Source organism: Phalacrocorax carbo, chromosome 4 (assembly GCF_963921805.1).
Source record: "Phalacrocorax carbo chromosome 4, bPhaCar2.1, whole genome shotgun sequence".
Classification (NCBI taxonomy): Eukaryota; Metazoa; Chordata; class Aves; order Suliformes; family Phalacrocoracidae; genus Phalacrocorax; species Phalacrocorax carbo.
The window spans coordinates 65,767,834-65,787,513 of record NC_087516.1 but is presented as its reverse complement, the minus strand read 5'-3'; the positions used below and the strand labels follow the sequence as shown (position 1 = coordinate 65,787,513).

General features: G+C 38.1%; 1 protein-coding gene across 9 annotated transcripts in view; it reads left to right on the top strand.

Moving 5' to 3' along the window:
* The window catches only part of ANAPC10 (anaphase promoting complex subunit 10), a 115,309-nt gene that overhangs the window by 438 nt on the left and 95,191 nt on the right, over positions 1-19,680 (top strand). For 2 of the 9 annotated variants that reach the window (XM_064450268.1, XM_064450269.1), the window contains exons 1-4: positions 160-513; positions 6,367-6,483; positions 7,862-7,952; positions 8,737-8,857. In XM_064450268.1, the coding sequence (XP_064306338.1) occupies positions 6,369-6,483; positions 7,862-7,952; positions 8,737-8,857 (327 nt within the window). In that variant the 5' untranslated portion in view covers positions 160-513; positions 6,367-6,368. Of the gene's footprint in view, positions 1-22; positions 134-159; positions 514-6,364; positions 6,484-7,588; positions 7,635-7,861; positions 7,953-8,736; positions 8,858-19,680 lie in introns of those variants that run through there. The other 7 variants (XR_010372746.1, XR_010372747.1, XM_064450265.1 and 4 more) reach the window with 6 other exon arrangements.

The following is a 19,680-nucleotide window of genomic DNA, read 5'->3' as shown; positions in this document are numbered from 1 at the left end:
CACCTCCCGCCGCAGGGAGGGGCGGGGCGGGGCACGGCGCGGCGCGGGCGGCATCAAGCTGCGCGTTAGAAGCGCGACGGGTTGGTGACGCCATCTGCGAGTGACGCCGCCGGAGAAGCACATTACGCTCGAGGTGGGTCTGCCTTCCCGCCTCCCCGCCCTCATCCCGAGGCGCTCCATAAAGTCGGGGAGAGGGCCGAGCTGTTAGGACCCCGCACCGCCTCGGCCCTGAGGGGGCGGCAAGCCCCGCCCCGCGCCCCCAGCGCGCGCTGGGCTCCGCCTCTCCTCACCGGGTGCACGCGGGCACCTGAGGGCAGGCTCCGCCCCCTCCCGCCCCTCTCGCCGTTCTCTTTTAAACCGAGCTCGCGCAGCGCGTGGCGCCGGGCCTGGGTGCGGCGGTGGCGACTTCGGCCTCTGGCAGCCTTTCGTCCGCGCTGAGGCGGTCCCCGCGGCCCCTTCGCCGCCCCCTCACCCCCCCCCCCCCTCACCCGCTGCGGCGGCCCCGCGGATCAGGTGGGGACGTCGCTCCGCGCCCGCCGGGGAGGGGAGGGGAGCGGAGCGGAGCGGGGGGCAGCGACGGCCGCTCCTCCCGCGCATCGCTTCGCCTCCGGGCGCCCTGGCAGCCGTTGGGGCCGGGCTGGGCAGGCCTCCGCTGGCTGGCCCCGTGCGCCGGCTTGGGGCGGGGGTTGGGGCTGGGGCCGCCAAACCGGGAGGCTCCCCCGGTCTCTCCCTTGGCGCGGTGCGGTGCGCTTGTACCGACCCCCAGCGGGGAGCGGGGCCTGGCCGTTGAGTACGGCCGATGCCTTCCGTGAGTTGGCGTTGCTGATTTATTTCCAATGTTTAAGTGTTTTGTAGGTCTGGGGGTGACCTAACATACTACAATGTTGTAAAACGAAGTCATTATACTTAAAACCGTAATTAAAAGTCCTACAGAGATGTTGTAGGGGAGGACTACTGAGGAGGCCTGGGTGAAAGCAGCTCGATTTGTCAGACTGGCTTCACCCTCTGGTTACTGTGTTTTCTAAAGACTGTTTTCAGTTAACACAAGCATTTATAAGTATGTGCTTGCATCCTTTAAAGAACACCTTATATCCATACTGGGCTTGTGCAAAAATACATATTTTTTAAAAAAATATATTTATTTATATGTGTTAAGGATGCTTGTATAAAATTGCTAATGTAATTCTCTTGTGCAGTTGCTCTCATGACCTTATCTTTATCGTTTAGGTTTGTGTTCGTGACAATGAAAGATTGAAGTAATTTTCACTAATAGGTTTAAAGCAGTATGCTGAAGGCAGAGGAAAAATAGTAGGTGTTTAAAATTGTACTGAGAGAATAATCTGAGGGATCAAATGTGCAGGTGAGCTAGTTGTTGAAACAGCTTGCTGCTGAACACTTACATCGTTATTAAAGATTAAGTAAAGGTTAGTAATTTGAACATTCAGTGTTACTGTTTAGTCTTCCATCTGAATAAAAAATGGGAAGCATAGTAAGAGACTAGTTTCTGGATGTATCTTGAGATCTTTAAAGGCCTTAAACCAATAAGGGTCTATCCAAGGAAAATGAGAGCAGGGAAAAGAGCTCATGAGGCAAAATGAGGATTGCAGGTGTGAAAGTCAGGGAACCTAAGGTGTGCAATCCCCTTCTGTTAGGAAGAACAGGAAAAACAGTTATAAATCATGGATGTTGTGAAAATGCTGGAGTAGTCAATGTAGCCTTTGTTCAGTTTTTCTGGAGAAGTTGTAGTCAGATACTTGCTAAAACTTATTAAAATTATATGATGGGAATGTAATCAGAGTAATAATATATAAAAAAAAAAGAACAAAGCTAGCTGAGCTTTGTTCTCCTGAAAGATTCTGGAGACGTGGTTTGGGAGGAGAATTCATCAGTAAGTAGAAGACAATTAAAAACAATGTGCAAACAGAAGATTGCCTAGTTTGGTTTGTTAAAAGCAGTCTGGATCAAACTTTTTTGTTTGCAGTAGCCAATTCAGTTAATGAGGAAGGAATACAAGTGGTTTGTCTTGAGTTTTACAGAGTTTCTGCCATTGTCTGGGTTGACGTTAAAAACAAGCTACTGAAATGTGGTCTAAAAATAATTTTTGTGAGATCTTGTACAGCTCGTTGAAAAACTGCTTTTGAAGCTGACTTGTAAATAATTCACTTTTAAACAGGGATGTCATGAAGTGTCTTCTGGGGAATTCTGTTTTGAACGTATTTTCAATTTTTTTTTTTGTAATGGTGAGCACAAAATAGGTATGTTGCGAATAGAAGGATTGCAAACACTGTACAGCTCGGGGTCAGAATTCAAAATGATCTTGAGGAGATTGATAGCATATTGGAAATCAGTGTAATTAAACTCAGTTAATAAGAACTGAGGAAAGAAAATGTAGGGAGGAAAAATCAGAGGCATAATTAGTGGCAAGGGTATTGCTGAATAGCAAACAGTATCCCAAAAAAGCATTTTTGCATAGTAAATAAATATTGATAATATGAAGTCCTTTCAACTAGACAAATGTTATTTTGACATGTTGACAGGTGTGATTAAATAGAAAGACAAGGAAAGTGATTACTTTGCTCTGGTGAATAAGGGTCTTAGCTAAAATGGTATGGCTGGTTTTTTTAACCATAGTATGTAGATCTCTAGACTCTACAGGAATGTTAGGTTTATAAAACTTGGTTTGTGAGGGGAAACTTGAAAGTTATGGGCACACTAGAGAAGAAACTAAGAGCAAATTTGATAAGTGCCCTCCCATCTATAAATGAGTTGCTATGTAAAGGCTAGTGATTAACTAGTCTTTGAGTTCTCTGTAGAGCAGGAGAAGAAATCATGCTTGTTTTTTAGAAGGTAGTACTTGGGTTGGATGTTGATGTAAAACATTTGGCTTTTAGGTTGATGAAACACTGAAGCTGGCTATCCACAAAGATTGTGAAATATCTTTTGTTGGAGAAGAAAATGGCTGGACAGACATCTGTTGAGGACAGTCTGGTCTCTTAAAGGTCCTTACAGATGTGCGTTCAAGAAGTTCTGTGCGTACTAATGTGGTGTAATAGACATTTTAATTGGAGAAAACTGCTCTGGAATCTGCAAAAGTTTCCTTGAGCCTGGAGTTTTTACAGAGCTTTAGTAGGAAAGGACGGTGATGTGTGTTTCTCTTCAGTGTGTTGCAGAAGACTATGTGTGTGCTTAGTGAAGGGTTTGCTTTCACTTTTTAAAGGTGTCTTTCACTGGTATACTGAGAATGACATGTCTGTTTTGATTGTGCAAGGTAGACTGTTGAACCATTTAAATCCCTTCCACTCTGTTTATAAACTGTATGTTTGTTAAAACATTTTTAATGGCTGCTACTTCACAGGGGTGTTCTCTGGAAAAGACCAAGGTTCTTTGAGGAAGATGCTGAGGGATAGAGAGCTCAAGGAGTGAGGGGAAAAAAAGCTTAGCTGGCTTCTTGTGTTGATCAAAGGATGTGCATACCATATAGTGGCAATTGGCAAAATGAAAGTGTGATGATGATCATGTCATTAAGACATTAATATATTAATGTTGTTAACAAGAAAACAGCAGCCTATTACTGATCTGTTGGAAAATTAGAGGTGTTTCCAGCCAGTAGTTTTGTAGATGCAGTATGTCTTTCCATTTTTCAGCTCATGTCAAGGTGAAGGGCTTCTAGATGGATTACTTGTTTTTTATGCAGCCTGAAAAGAAAAGAAAAACCAATTCTCATTCCATTATCATCTTGAGCTAAGAAAATGTTTTGTGTTTTATTTGGTGACTTAAATTACTTTCAAGTGTTTGTGTCTTGTCCAAAATGAGGTGGTACTTACTTCTGGTAGTAAAATGTCCAAAAGTATTACTTGAGTGAACTAGCTTGCTGCTGTACTATTTCTCCCTTCCTTTCTGCTTTTAAAATTCTTAGCTTTGCTGAAGCTTCCCAATACTCTATCCAGAATGTATTGTTACTACACTTGTTTAAACAGTTCTGTCATGAAAAACTGACTTGATAAATGTTTGAACTAATGAGCTGAACTAAACATTTTCAGTCTTTCGCATCACTAATGTGCAATTAGTGACTGATTTGCCAGCAGTGGTTTGGAGTTGAAATCTGGATCTTGAGTAGCTTTGCCTGTTGGATAGAAGGAAATAAGCTCAGTTTAAGACAGTGGATGGTGTTTCTTGTGGTATATTTCAGACCCCCAAAATATATACCTCAAACTCTTGTGAACCAGTGCAACACAAACTTTGGCAGTGTTAAGTTTTGTAGGACTTCCCTGTAGCGCAGAGTTTGGACTAGTGGACAATTTGAGCTTTAAAAGTCATGAGTCCAGGAAAATAGTCTCCCCAATGCTTAATAAACATAATTTGAATTTTGATGTTGGAGAGCCTTTGGACTAGATTGTCTTTAAAGGTCCCTTCCACTCCAAACCATTCTGTGAAAAATGTTTTCTTTTTCCAGCAGCTGTGAACTAAGTGTGTTGTAATTTTTTCCACGACTGTTTTAAATTCTTAGAGGTTTAGAATACTTGTGACATTGTTTTAATGAAGTAGCTATCAATAAATCTAAAGTTGTATTAAGTAGCAACTGAAGTTAATTATTTTCTATTCTGGTCTACAATTTGTTCTGCATATTAAGTGGTCTGTGGTATAGCCAGTTCAGTACAGAACAGCTACGTTTTAAAGAGCATATTGTAAATACCTGATAAAAATTTTAAAACAGACAATGCAATGTGTAAATACAGTGACTAGAGAAGTTTTATGTGCTAGTGTCTAGTTGTAGGAATGACTAAATGGATTGTCTGTTTAATTTTTTCAGTAGTTTGATTTTTTTCAACAAAAGTTTTCAGCACAGGCAAGGACTTTAAAACATCTTGTTGCATGAGTCTTTTTTAATTGGATGGCATTAGGATCAGTATATCTGTGAATTATATGAATATATATGATATCTGTAGGGTTAGATGTGTAGTATTCAACCCAGTTTTCTGAGAGGATGGCGTTTGAACAAGTCTTTGTGGCCTTCTGTGACACTTGCTGTTGTCAGTACTTAGGTGTCACAGCACATGTAGTTATTTCTGTTTTCTGTTAGTTAGGACTCCAGTCTTGTGTATGAGAAAGTAGTAAAAAACCCTGGAAGTCTATCTCAAACCTTTGTTTACAAAATGGGGGGGGGGAAGATTGAGGCAAGGGCCAATAGGAAAAAATTTGGTGCGGACAGCAATTTCCACAGATATCCTGTGTCTGACAGAGGTTTTAGCTGCAGAGTTATTCTTACATCAGAAATCTTGTCTCTGCCTTGTATCACTTCTGTGGTGGGTGATGTCTGGATCCTGTGTCTACCAGCTCAGTTCAGTACCTCATTTGCTATCTAGGAGAGATACTGGAAGACTTTCTCTGAGACTTAGCAGAGCATAATATGATGTCATGGATGTAAGCAAAGGATTAGAAGTTACTCTAATTCCCTGACTCTTGAGTGCTTTACATTTAACTTTTAAGCTTTAATGTAGTTCCTTGCATGGAACTTACGTTTCCTTGGAATATTTTTTTTTCTTTAATTGAAAAAAGTCTTTTAAGCGGCTTCCTAGGAAGTAGTAAGGTGCTGTATACTAAATGAAAATCAGCAAGATTATGTTGTAGTATATATGGCAGTAGTCTAGGTCTTGAGACTGAGTGCAGTTACTTAAGCAGTGAAAGTCATAGGTTAATGATTCTAGATGAAGTTGTAAAGTTAAGGAAATCGACCATGGATAAATATGTCAATAACCAATCCTACCAAATTGGGGACTATATGATTTTTTTGAAACTCTCATTTCCTATGTTTAAGGAGAAGTATCTCCGGGAGAGGAGGACAGGCTTGCTTTAGCTTCTGAATGGGCTTCTGGACTTGCAGATTAAGGAAACTCCTCAGTGTGTGTGCGGGGGAAGTGAAGTTGTGTTGCTAGCTTTTAAACCACCAGGGTCTGTTTTGTTTGTTTAAGAAATTAAAACCATAAAAAAACCCCAAAATCCTGAAACCATGACTAACTGATACTAATTAGAATAACTAATTAGAATGATACAAGCAAAATATCTGATGAGTGTTCCAAGTGTGTATTGAATTTTTAAGGATGTAAAACTTACATGTATGTGAAACCTCTTATTTAAAGATATATTTTACTTTTTACATATTATTTGATATATATAAATAAAAGGTTCTACAGACGTGCAAAAATGTATGCATATGTCTATGTGTATATGTATAAACCATATATTCTTAGATTGTTAATATAAGGCTGAGGGCAAAGAATTAAAGTGTCTATATGAACGCACACAACCCTTTAATTTTCCCATCAAGCTAAAAATGTACTGACTAACCCATTTGTTTTCTCTTGCTAGAAATGACTACCCCAAACAAGACACCACCTGGTGCTGATCCAAAGCAGTTAGAGAGGACTGGTACAGTTAGAGAAATAGGCTCACAAGCAGTTTGGTCTCTTTCATCCTGTAAGCCAGGTAAAATCACAACAAATGATATAAAAGCTGAATGTACATTTTCTTCTTAGAATATATAATGTTTTATGTTTTGATAAGATGACATACAGAGTGTAGCAGTACAACTGCTGTAGCGTAAGCTGTGTAGGTGCCGCTACAAGTAATTTTCGCCTAGTCTATATTTGATGCACTATGAAAGTATATCAGAAATCCTACAATGAAGAAATATCTCATATTAACAAAACAGATTATCTACTGATTTTATACTAACTTGGTGGTTTTTTTACTTGCACAGTGAACAAACTAAATGATGTGAGCAGAAACACTCAGCACTGTGTAATTGTATGCATTTTGCTTGAGTATGTTTGATTTTTAACATTAAAAAAACCACCCATGAAGCTGGGTGACCTAAATGTTTTGTCCAAACTTTGTGTGGACCCGGCAATTAGAGTGTAGCTCCCTAAAATTCTGCAAGTAAAATGAAGCTATTGCAAATGGTCCTGAGGTGCAGTTAATGCTAGCTTACACCTGCTCAAAATATCTGAAAATCTGTGTTCTTTTCATTTGAGGCAGTTGAGTTGCTATTTCGGAAGTATCTCTTGGGAATTACATTGCTGCAGCGTAGAGTCAGTGATCCCTTTATGTCAGAGTATTGTGCTTAGGCTGAATGTCTTTGGTCTGATATCCTGATACCTTACTTGGAGAAAAATATCTAGGGTTTAGTCGCTTCAAACAGAGTGAAGATTTATTTTTTTAATTGCAGATTAAAAATGTATTAAAAATGCAGCTAGTGTGGGCAATCGATAAAAGGATTTGATTGTTAACAGGGCAGGTAATGAGGGAATGGAAGAATAAACATTTGGAGTTGTTTCTTTAAATATGACAGCATTAACTTTGAGGAATACTGGTTTTGGCATGTATTGTTTATTCTAGCTACTACCTTGAAAAAGTAGAAATATTTCAGGAGACCACTTGAAAAGAAAATGTTATATTTGGCTAAAATTTTATAATGAATGATCTAATGATTTTCCTTTTGTTCAGCAGTTAGAATAAGTGGAAAAGCCTAACCATTAGGTATTGTTCTTGCAATTAGTATGAATTACTACTTAACCATTTGAAATTCCAGGGCATGTTGAATGGCTTCAAACCCCACAGACTTACTTCAACAGGAGGTAAGAATGTAAAGACACTTGAGTACTGAGTTTTGATTGACAGATTCCCATTTCACTTTTGTGTCACAAAAGCATAGGCATAACTTGGATATCTAGAAATGTTAGGAATATATCCTTATAACTTAGGATAAATACTTCAGTTTGTAACAGCTGAAGAAGAGTTATGTCTGTGATGTGTGCATCGTGGAAACGGAATATTTAAGACTACCACACTTTATTTTTCTTAGGATTTGGAGTGGATCAGTTACGAGATGATAATCTAGAAACTTACTGGCAGTCAGATGGATCACAGCCTCATTTGGTGAACATCCAATTTAGGTATTAAAAAATCCCTCTTATATGGTTAGGGTCTTTTGTATAACTCTTTATTGATTAGTGTTCACCAAGATAGGATTTTTGGAAGTGCAAGGGCTCCTGGGTTAATCCTGTTAGCGAACTGGTAAGAAGCCAGTTAGATAGCATTTATAAAAGTGAGATTTTCAAATGTTATGGTTACTAAATGCCTAAGTAAGCAACAAAAAGGTATGTTTAATAGTATGTCATTTGTAACAGTTTCACATTTACCTACCGAAGGTGACATTTTTGTCCTGACTTTTTGTCTGAGTGTAATTTGAAGGGTAGAAGACTGTTTTTAAAGTAATCTTGTATGACTTAAAAACTCATTGAGAAACCTTTTCCTGTTCTGTTCTGTGTAGGATGCTTTCAGCCCTTTTTCTTTTAACCAAACCCTTGAGGTTAGATGTTTTTCACCTTTTTTATTTGCTTTCTGGACAAATAGAGTATTAGAGCCCATATTTGATAAGCTCTATCACATACATGTGCTTATTTGGCCTCTTGGCCTTTTGTGGTTTTTTTGTGACACTTCTGAAGGCAGACAAAGGAGAACAGTGAAGATCAACTCTGTGTGCATAACTTAATGTGGAAAACCACCAAGTTTAACAGTGGGGTTCTTATAAATCAGTAGACATACTTGTATTAAGTTTTAGAACATTTAAATGCTCAGTTATTACAAACTACTCATCCTGAATATTTTTGTTTATTCTCAACTCATCCTGAATATTTTTCTTTATGATGTTAACATAGCTTTTTTTTCTTCTTGCAGAAGAAAAACAACAGTGAAGACATTATGTATTTATGCAGACTACAAATCTGATGAAAGTTACACTCCGAGCAAGATCTCTGTCAGAGTAGGAAATAATTTTCATAATCTCCAAGAAATTCGGGTAGGTCAATGATGCTTTACTTTCTGTCTTAAAATAGTCCTCTCATTAGAACATCTGACATAGTAAAATTGTTTTTGCAGGTAAATATGGGATTGTGCTTTGTAAGGGTGGAAGTGGCTGGGTTTATTTTGATGTTTGCTTTTAGCTTTTATCTTGTAAATTTACTAGGCTGATTTCTGTTTTTTATCAGGCTCTATTACCAACGTGGTTCTCATAGACTTGATATATAGATGCTGTAATGGAATAAAGAGTGGGGTTTTCAAGAACAGGGCTGTTTAAAATTTGTTAAAATTTGATCTCATTTAAAATGTCTGTAAACCCTATGCATTGCGCACGTCAAAGGGGAGACGTAGCTTTTAATACTTGCATTTTTTTAGACTTTAAAAAAAAAGACATGAATTCAAGTTTTCATGAATGGGTTGCTCAGCTATTGAGTCTCACTAGTAATCAGAATTTAAAACTACAGGTTTTAGTTATGGCTGTGTATGGTGCATAACTATCTTTGGAGTCTGGATTTCATTTTTGGGAGGCTGCATGTACTCTTAATAACTAGTAGCATCTGATTCAAGGCTCACTTTGAGATGCTGGTAAAAAGAAATTGGGACACAAGGCCTGATCATCAGTTATGCAAAGGTTTCTTTGTATTCTGATGGTTAGAGAATCTTCATGTGAGACGTTGTTACACATTTGTTAATAGCTGACTAGCCGCTACTGATGGTGAGAGCTGGGGGAATAGCAACACTAACTTTTCCAAAATCATATACAAAGCGAAAAAGATATAAATTTAAATTGGAAGTCCAATCTGAGTTACTATCAGATGTATTAATAAATTATGTTTTACTTTTGAGTAGAGTTTCTAATCTTTTGGAATGCTTTTTTTTTACTACTGGACAGTCAGTGAGATGTAGAAATTTTGGAACGGATGCAGTATTTTTGTTTCTAACAATATGCAAAATCCAATTTCCATTTCTGTAGATATGACATTTGATGCTTAAGACTTCGAATGAGGCCTAGATTTGTAGTGTTTTAATGTTTTCATTTACAAAAGTGTAATAATCAAACCCAGTATTTTTTCATGGTGACACTTCTAGCCAGAAAAAGTTTCTTTGAGCAACTGAAATCTCAAAACTGAATGAAATATTTGAGTTGCTTTAACTGCTTAGTTTTGCTAGCCTTTTGATAAATAGTAAGAGCAGATTTAAAACAATCCATGGTCTTTGTAGAAGTCCACTGTGTAAATTAATGAAGTTACTCATGAGCAGGTGTCTTTCTAATACTGAGCTATGATAGGCTCATGTTTCAGATTCCTCTTCTCTGGAGCTCAGCAGCTACTGGCTGATATATTAGGAAGGTTTAACTTACCTCCCATATAAGGGAGGTATTACAATAATAGAAGGATCAGAGTGAGGAGAAAAGGAACGTGCTAAATAGTCGTTTGAATTTTTGTTTCGGGATTTTTATTGTTTTCGCTTTGTTTTTTAGTGTTTGAAGTCCCAACAAGAGCAACTTACATGTAGAAGGTTGTAAACGCAGTGGGAATATAAAGTGTAGTAAGCATGTATGCCTGTATGTTGGTGCTAGGATATAGATAGATACATTTCAAAGATTTGTGATGTCTCTGAAGTTTTGACCTATACTTTTATTCTAAATCTTAAATGGAAGGGTCTTGACTCTTCTTTCAAAAGAATATTTAATTCAAAATGAATCGCATTATTTTGACTTCCATCAGCTGCAAATTCTGTCTTTTAATCTTCTTAATTGCATCGTAGTAATTTGGGAGTTGGATGCTCTGTAACAGTAATAGCAGCTGGATTTTTTCCTTGTAGGCTGTGGGTCTGTTTTCCGAGTGTCCACTAGATGTCATCGTTGTCCTTAATTATCAGTTTGGTTTTGTGCTTGTAGTCTACTTGTCCAATAGCTAAACGGTTATCCTTTTATAATAATGTTTAGTACAACATTATACATATAGCTGCAATAACTTTCTTACACAGTGGTAAATGTCCCCTTTTGAGGGTATATGTGTTATTAAAGATCTATAGAAACAATAAAATGTATAATAAGCTATTGGTCTTCTGCAGTTTCTCAGGCAATGTTTCTTCAGCTGTTTTCTTGCTAAACACAGGATTCTATACATAATGTATTTAGTTAGAAAAGGCACTTCTAAATGAACCAAGTTACTGGTGTCTCTTATAGTACAATAATATGACTGTAGTATTACTGCTCTCATGCAACATTCTTATGTATGCCACATGCTCACATGCTTTTTTACTTCAAAACCATGATGAAAACATGGCCAAGCTGCTTACTAACGAGGTACAACACTCTGATGCTGTAAAATACTAGTGATTTTGTTGCCACTGTGATGTTAAATATTGCTATAAATTTTCATATTTCCTAAACTACTTGATACTCAGCATGTGTTTCTTAAATTTTCCTTCAGTCCTGAGACTTTCGCTTTTCTTCAGCTTCTCTGACACATAGGCAGGTTATTAAAGCAGTGTGAACTGTTAGGAGCTCTTTAGAGAAATCTGCTTAATTATACAATGATTCCATTGGCTTCGGGACTGATTAACTGGGCGGAAAAATCCAGCTAAATCATTTTATATTTTTCCATGGATGCTTGCCCAGCTCATAGTGTCTAATGAAAGTCCTATGATGCCTCCATGTGTTCTCTTCCTAATGGTCTAAGTTTTGCAACAATGCAATGTGCTGTTAGGCTAGGTTTTATCACTGATATAAGATTAGCTTTAATTTGTGGTCTAGTATGTTGGCATGTACTTTTTGGAACCTGGGATGAAATTATTTTCTGAATAAAAGTTAGTTGTGATCGGTTTTTTTCTTCTTCTCTGAGAAATGAGTCACTTGTACCCCATCCTATGGGTGAGAACAGCCATCATAATCTGCAGTATTATTCCGTTGCTCAGCTGGAGGAACTACAGTTGTGTGCAGTAAGCCTTATCGTCTGACTTAAGTGTTTTTTTATCATAGCTGTCAAGCTTGGAGAGCAAATATTTTCTCATTTCCAGTCTCAGAGTTCTCCCACATAATGGTGCAAACAGTCTGGATGGACAAGATAGTATATAGAGGCATTTTTGGAACAGTATCCAGACTCTTAGTATGTGATTAAAGTTATTACTCTTTCTCACGATATGAAGATAACCCACTGCAACAAATGTGAGTGAAATGTTGGCTGTGAGAGATTTCTGGTCTGTTCAAATAATGCTCACCTGCTTGTTGTCTTTGTACCTCTCCACGGCATTTAGGTCATCAGTAGTTCATCTTGCCATAAAAAGATTAAGTGTTATGATGCTAAGTGAAGGTAGGAATTCAGGTTATAGTCACTTAGTTGTTTCAGTGTCTTCTGCTGTCAGCCTGTAATGCATCAACTTTACACAGCAAAGCAAGACACCTGTAAACTCTTGCATTAGCTAGTTCTACATCTTTGCATATAAAAGACACTCTGGGAAGGTGTGGGTGAGACTTTCTGAAAATAGTTATTCATGTGTCGCATTAGTTCACATCTGAGAAGCCACTGGTGTTTAATCCCAAAATTAAAGTTGCTTTAAGAGGCAAAACCCTCCTGAAAGAGACCAAGTCCTCTATTCTGCTGTGCCCTGCAGAGGACTCAACAAGAGAATATGGCATACATGTTGTGGCTGTATCTAGGTAAGATGCAACTAGATGGGTATAATTTGCTTCCTATTCCAGGAGGAGTTAGTTCTTCCAGCACCCATTTTGGACTTTCCCATGATTTTTGGTCTGGAGTAGGATGTATTTTTCATTTAGTTGTTTGTGTATTTCGGAGAAACTGGGAAGCTTTGTGACAGGACCAAATGATTGCTAGTGCATGGCATTGCTATATGTACTCTGCTTTTCAAATTGCTTAAGGCTAGTAATAATCCCTATGGCAGAATGGATGTACTAATGTTCAGGCCTAAAAGGGAATGATCAGAAATACCCCTTTGGAGGGGGATAGACAGACATGGGATGGGCCAGAGGCTTCTGACTGTGAATGTGCTATGTCTATGCAGTAGGGCAAATCTGCAGACAGAGCATCATGGCTTTGTGTAACCTCGGTAAGCAAGGTGTTTGCTCTGTGCTTCTTTTGGAAGCTGTTCAGTCTGAAACAATGCTGCTGGAGCAGGGTAACTTAACTTTCCTTGTTAACAGCCTTTATAGTATGGAATGATCTATCACTGGGCAGCAGTGGATAGCCCTTATGTAGGGAAAAGACACTTTGTTACTGGAGCTCCTATGTAGCAGCTTTGCATCAAAGAGTGATACTGACTATTGAAGGTTGCTTTGGAAGAGGCCTGCTTTAACTCAGTTGCTTGTACACTTTCCACCTGGAACAAAAGCCTGCTTCACCTTTTCAACAAGATGCAGTTCTCAAGGTGACTTTGAAGACACAGGTGAAAGCCATGTTACCTTAAGTCTTTGGCAATGGTGTGAGTCCTTTGTTTTGACTTTTTGTTGTCTTTTGTTGAACTGCTGTCTGTTTTGTTTTCAGCTTTTCTAGCCCTTTTGGTCTTGGTGCTTTGTAGCCAAGTGCTCCAGAGCTGTCAAGAGCAGAGCAGTCTCCCTGGTGGTGTGTCATTGTGGCCGAGCACCACGGACAGGGCCACTTCTTCACTGATTTGAGAGATTCTGCACTAGAGCAAGGAGCTGTCAACCAGAGGAATGCCCAAACTGGGGGGCTTCTCTGAGAGGCAGTTAAGGAAGTCTGATCCTCTTTACTCCTACACTGTCCAGTGGTTGTAGTGAAGAGGCTGGACTTGTCTAGACATTTTCTGAAACTCAAGAGCCAGCAATCTCAACCTGTTTTCTGTAAGGGGAGTAAACTTAGATACCAAGGAACAAGGAGATACTAACTTGTCATAGGACTGTTGCAAGCTAATGAAACAAGAAAATGTACTGCTTCTGTGTCTCTGATCAGACATCTCTAAGGTGCGTTTTAAACTGCTTTCCTTTGAAGATAGAGTACTGAGTTGTTATTGCTTTATTTAGATTCCTGACTAGGCTTCAAGTACTTTGGTTGGTAACTGTTCCTCTGTGTTCTTTCTACCATATAAGAAAAGATGCATTTCTGACCCCTAATTATTCCTTGGGTTCAAAATGTCCATTAAAATATTCAGTCTGCTTTCTGCAAACTACACTTGATGCTAAGAAAAGACTGAGTAAGCTTTAGTTTTACAGAATTTCAAGCTGTAGTCTTTCTCATCTGTCTCTAGGATGCTCTGCAGGTGAGGTGGTCATATCAGCTTGTTCACTTTGATTTTTATCTTGCTGCTATGCTAGTTGGACATGGATTTAGTTCATCAGGATGCAGATAGTACCTGTTCCTTACACCTAAAACTTACCAGTACTGGCAATCTGCAAAGCAGGGGAGTAGAATGATCCCCTGGTATTGGTTAGTTATGTGTTGTGATGGATGTCAAGGGTAGGAGTCAAGTTTAGGAAGCAGGGTTATTTCCACTTGATGCAGTTGGTACTCCATATTTCCACTTTCCAGCAGAGAGGATATTTTTGTGAGTCACCAGCTGGGATGTTCACATGAACCCCACTTTACAAAAGAAAGGCTAATTTAATGACATAACATCACTGTTCCCTGCCAATGTCATCATCACTGTAGATTATATGACCTGCTCATGATTCCTATGCTTATGGAAATCAACTAATATATGCTTCAAACTGTGGAAATTATGAACAGGTTTGTGATTTCCACCACCCCCACCCCCTCACTTTTTGTGCTCTGGAATAGTAATACATTGAAATGGAGCTTACTATGTAATTATAAGAAATGCAGTTACTGCAATAGCCTTTTTTGCATACAAAGTACGCATGCACAAATCATGAGATCCACATCAGATCTAGAAGAATTCTGAAGAATGGAACATTATTTTGGTCCACACATCATCATAAAATTGTTAAACATTTTTCTTACCTTGCTCTGAAATGGTATTTTAAGAGAAATAAAATCTCTTCTGTTTGATCTTAGAAAAAAGAGGCAAACTAAATGTTTTTATGCTGTGGCATGTATTACATGTAGAAAGACAAAACAAGAAAAAAAATGTGTCCCAGCATTCAAAAATGAATCTATGAAGGAACCTTTTCTTTCCACAGAGGGGCTCAATTAGGCAAGGGTACATTAAAGAGGCCCTGTATTTTTAATACTGTCAGTCTGACTTTACCTTCTGAAGCAAAGGAAAACCCATGTGAAAGAAAGTAGCAGCAGTTCCGTGGAACGCAGGAACTTGATGAAGCACAGAGCTTTCCTCGAGGGAGCTCCAGTATATAAAAGCTAGGAACTGATCGAAGCACAAAATTTTACACATATGTGAAAACCTCATCTGGAATTATAACCCTTCTCATGGTTATTTGATCTAAGTTCTACTACAGAAAAGGAATTAGAAAATGTGTATGACTTTTCTTGTAAAAATGAAAGGGCTTCTCTCTCCACTGCCAATGAGAAAAGGCAAGATAACTTACTAATCAGTTTGACACTAATAATATGTGTTATGCTGTGTAATACCTGTTCTGTAGCAAGTGTTTGGTTACATGGTTTCATCTTTCTTCTGTGGATGAAGTTCTAGTAGGAGGATTTGATTAGATTTCTTAAAGCTTGTTTGTTATGTATTATACTTCTGAAAAATTTTTACAGGTATGGATGGTGTAAAACCTGAGGTTTAAAGAAAAAGTATGTTATCAATGCAGGGAAACTGTCCTCCAATATGATGGGGGAATTTTTCAGAGGCTTTGATGCAAACCTCCACTAGCATATCCTAATTACAATACTATCAACAAATTCCAGTCCTTTCTATGGCAAACAGGGGCAGATTTCAGATAATGCTTTGTATGTGAGAGGGAGAGCACCAAATACTTGAACTTCTTATATTATTATTTTTTTAAAAAGTAGGGATAAAATTGTAGCCTTAAAGCAAGTATAGAACAGTATAGGAAACCAACTGCAAATTTAGATGAGTGTATTCTCCAATACTCTTTTGAAGTATGTAGGATGATAATGCTCTTGTAAAATGGTAATAGTATCAGTCGTCTTGTAAGAAGGTTAAGTGATTTGCTTGTAGTCTATGCAGTTTTTCTATGCTATTGAACCAATATCCCAGGTCAAAGTCAATATCGGGTTGTATCCAGTTTACACCTGACCGATTGAAACTTGTAACTGTGATGTTCGTTGGTACCAGGTTGTGAATGCTTGACACTTTTGTTCAAATGAATTAGTTCTGTGTAGATTGTATAATTTACATCTACCTAAAAAAACCCCCACAGAACCAAGGTAAATCACCATATACACACTTATGTATAAAGTTCCTTCTTCAGTTAAGCCAAAATAAAGCACTCCCCTTTGCAGTCGTTCAAATCTATTTGTTCATGACTTTGTTATACTGACCCAATTTTTCTGGGTAACATTCTTCAGAAAAGTTATTTGTTTTCAGTGGTGCTTTAGTATTGATGAAATAGCTATTAGAGGTTCAATATATTGTGTATAGTCCTGTGTTGTTCACAAAGTTTATTGCTTGATGGAATCCATATTTCCTTATTGATTATCTCTGTCTCCTGTACTACAGACTTCTCAGGTGGTTTCAGTAGGCTTTTCAATTTTTGTAGTTATTTGTATAATAGCCAAAGTGGTAGAATACAGCCGTGAAAGATTGCTGAGTTTCCATGATAGTTTCTTACCTTCTTTATATCCCTGAAGGATTTCAGGGAACACTTGAATAACGAAGAGAAGTGTACTAATAGACAAGCCCCTTTACCATTCTAATGAGGAATCTCTTCTTTGCAAGAAGATTTTGTATGAAGGGAGTACATGTGTGTGTTAAAGTGTTCAGTGAGACTATGATCTGTCATTTTTCCTCCACACACATTTTTGTCAGGGCCATGGCTGTGTTGCTGACCTACAAAAATTCTCATTAGAGCTGTGGAATAGTCTTTTTTTTAGCACTACCAATTCCTGCAGCTGATTTCTAGCCCCCCCCCCCCCCTTAGTCCTGTGCTTCTGGCTTTTGTGAAACCATTTTATGTAGCCTTTAACCCTTAGCACTACATATAGCATCTCTTTGTTTCTTTTAAACCATGGCTTTTTTTTCTTTTTAATGCCTGGATAGAGCAGAGATGCTGATCTGTCTCTCTTTGATAGCATTACCAAATTTTTGGAGGTCCTAGGGAGATCAATCAAATGTCTGTGTTCTTTAGCTCCTAGGAATTGGTCCAAATATACATATTTAGGTACAATAGATCATATATATTTAAAACAGTAGCGCCCCCGCCCTTTGCTCCCTGAAATTCAAGCTGTAATCAAACTTATGTGCTATCAGGCTGAGGGAAGGAAAAGCATGTTTTTCTTTTACATGCCCAGAATGTAGTGTAAATCCCTGTGGACGGTCGTGTTTACAAGGGTAACTGTCTGCATTCAATTGTGGGTTATAAAAGTGCTTGCTTGAATAAATACACTGAGCTATCAGACAGAACAACCAATCGTTCGTTGGACTAATTGACCTTGTCAGTAGAATAGAAACACTTGCAAATAAAATTCCCATTGCCAGCAAAGTTGCAACCGAAAACCCCTGAAGAAAGTGTGTATGTCCTCTAACTATCTTGGAATGCAATGATTCAAGCAGCAGACATGTGGGGTTGGGGGTGGGGGGAATCATTAACCAAAGAAGTTTTATATACCAGCATTTTTCAGTGATCTTTTTTTCATAGCATGAGGTTATATGCGTTCCTAAAATCATTAAGTAGTTCACTTTCCACACTGAGTTATGTTTTCTAACAATTGTTATTACTTTTACAATATCTCAGGTACTCTTGTATTATTTGTTTTGCTGGTCTGCTTTTATTATAATGTACCCTTTTCAGAAAAGGCAAAGATGCTGTGGTTACTAGCCAAACATGTTGTAATGAGGGTGGAGTATGTTTGTCATTCTACAGCGATGGTTGACTTACATGAATGCCAGAGTCTATAACCACACATACTGTGGCAGTTTATCTTTTTGAATATATTAAAATTGTGTAACAGTGGAAAAGAATCACAGTAAATAACAGAATATCTGGTCTTCCAATCAAAAGCATGATGGAATCATTTCTTTTACTTTACCAGTGATGAGTCATGTATCTCCTTATTAAAAAAAGGAAACTATTTCGCTCCAAAAATAAGTCTTCACAAATGAATTAGTCATATATCAGAGATTTCCTTTGAAAAAGTTGGATAATATCACACAGGTGGAAGTAGTATTTAAAAAAAAAAAAACAACAAAAAACAAAAACAGTGAAAGACATAACAGGCTTCACTGTGTACTATAAAAACATGATTTTATTTTGGTTAGAAAACAAAACAGGAAAAATGGCATTTGGAAAAAAAAGTCTGAAAAACAGTCTAGTTAGCTGCTAAATAAACTTCAGAGATGAAGGTTTAAAAAAAGCACCAAGATTTGTAAAAAGGGGGGGACAGCGTATTTCACCTTAAGTAAGGGACAATGTGTAATAAGGGATTTTGTGGTTTTACAGCTCGGTGCATGTGTTTGAAAGCTGTTCTCTCAGCAACGTGGGTGGCAGGTTATGCTACCATATAATGTATTGTAGTTGGCTCTCCACACTTGTCAGGGTTAGCGTTCAACCATTCGGAAAATTTTCCCATTGTTCTATCATGTGAACCGAGGCTAGTGTTGAATTCCCAATAACCTTCTGCAGGAAAAAGAGGTTTAATTAGAAAGTTTGAAATTTGATTACTTCTGTTATTGTCTTAATGTACTTCTCTAATTTAGATACTTATCTGCAAATGCAGTCAGTTTTTGCTCAGAAGGATGAAAACCAAACTTAACACTGTACTGCAGTTGCTTCAACACTTTTAAAAGAACTTGTATACTCAATTCTGTCTTTCTTCAGCATTAACACTCTATTTCCATCTTAAACATGTTTGCTTTAGATGGATCATAGCTTTTGGCAGCTACTGCATTTTTAGCAAATAATACTGTTTCTAGTAAGAGTTGCAAAAAAAAAAAAACTTTGTGTGAGGTCCTTGTAAACTGAACCTTGGGAACGTTATGTTATTTCTGTATTTTCCCTTCTTTTGTGCTTCTTCTCTATTTGAGTCATGGTTATAAATTACATCGTTTGAACTAGAGAATTAAAAACATTTTATTTTGTGATTCCTGTAATTTAAAAAAGAATGTTTTATTTTATTTTTTTTTCTTTTTTACCTGTTATTTCAGAGGCTGGCACACAGAGAAATAAGCAATTATGGTATTGAAATTCCATTGTGCCAGCACCTCCAGGGCATAATCCAAAAAAAACAGAAAAATCGCCTGCTGGGTTGTATGCAGTATGCTTGTGTGAACATCAGTGTCTGCTGTTCACACATCATTTTTTTTACTGAAAGTTCCTGTTGGAATAAAGGTTCTGTGTTTGGGGAGTGCACTGGGGTATTTGTTGGTCAATGTTTTTTTGAAGTTTTTAGGGATTTCTAATTACAGTTTACCAACGTAGGCTCACTAGATTATTCTTGCAGATAATCATTAATGGCTTAGAATTAAGAGAAGGAAGCAGAGATCTGGTTTTGGCAAAATAAAACCCCTATCAAGAAAGAGCTTGATGCTCTTCCCTTCGTTTAAGCATTCTGCTTGAAGATGGAACATGGGAGTGAGGAATAAGGAGGGGGTGTGTGTGGAGGGGGAGATGATGGCCTGACAGAAGACACTCAAATACTTTGTTTCCCGGCTTCAATATTTTAACCCCTTCCCTTCATTCCCCCTCCCCCTGCCCTCCCTCCCTTTTTAGTGCAAACAAGTGGTCTAGTTTTCACTTTA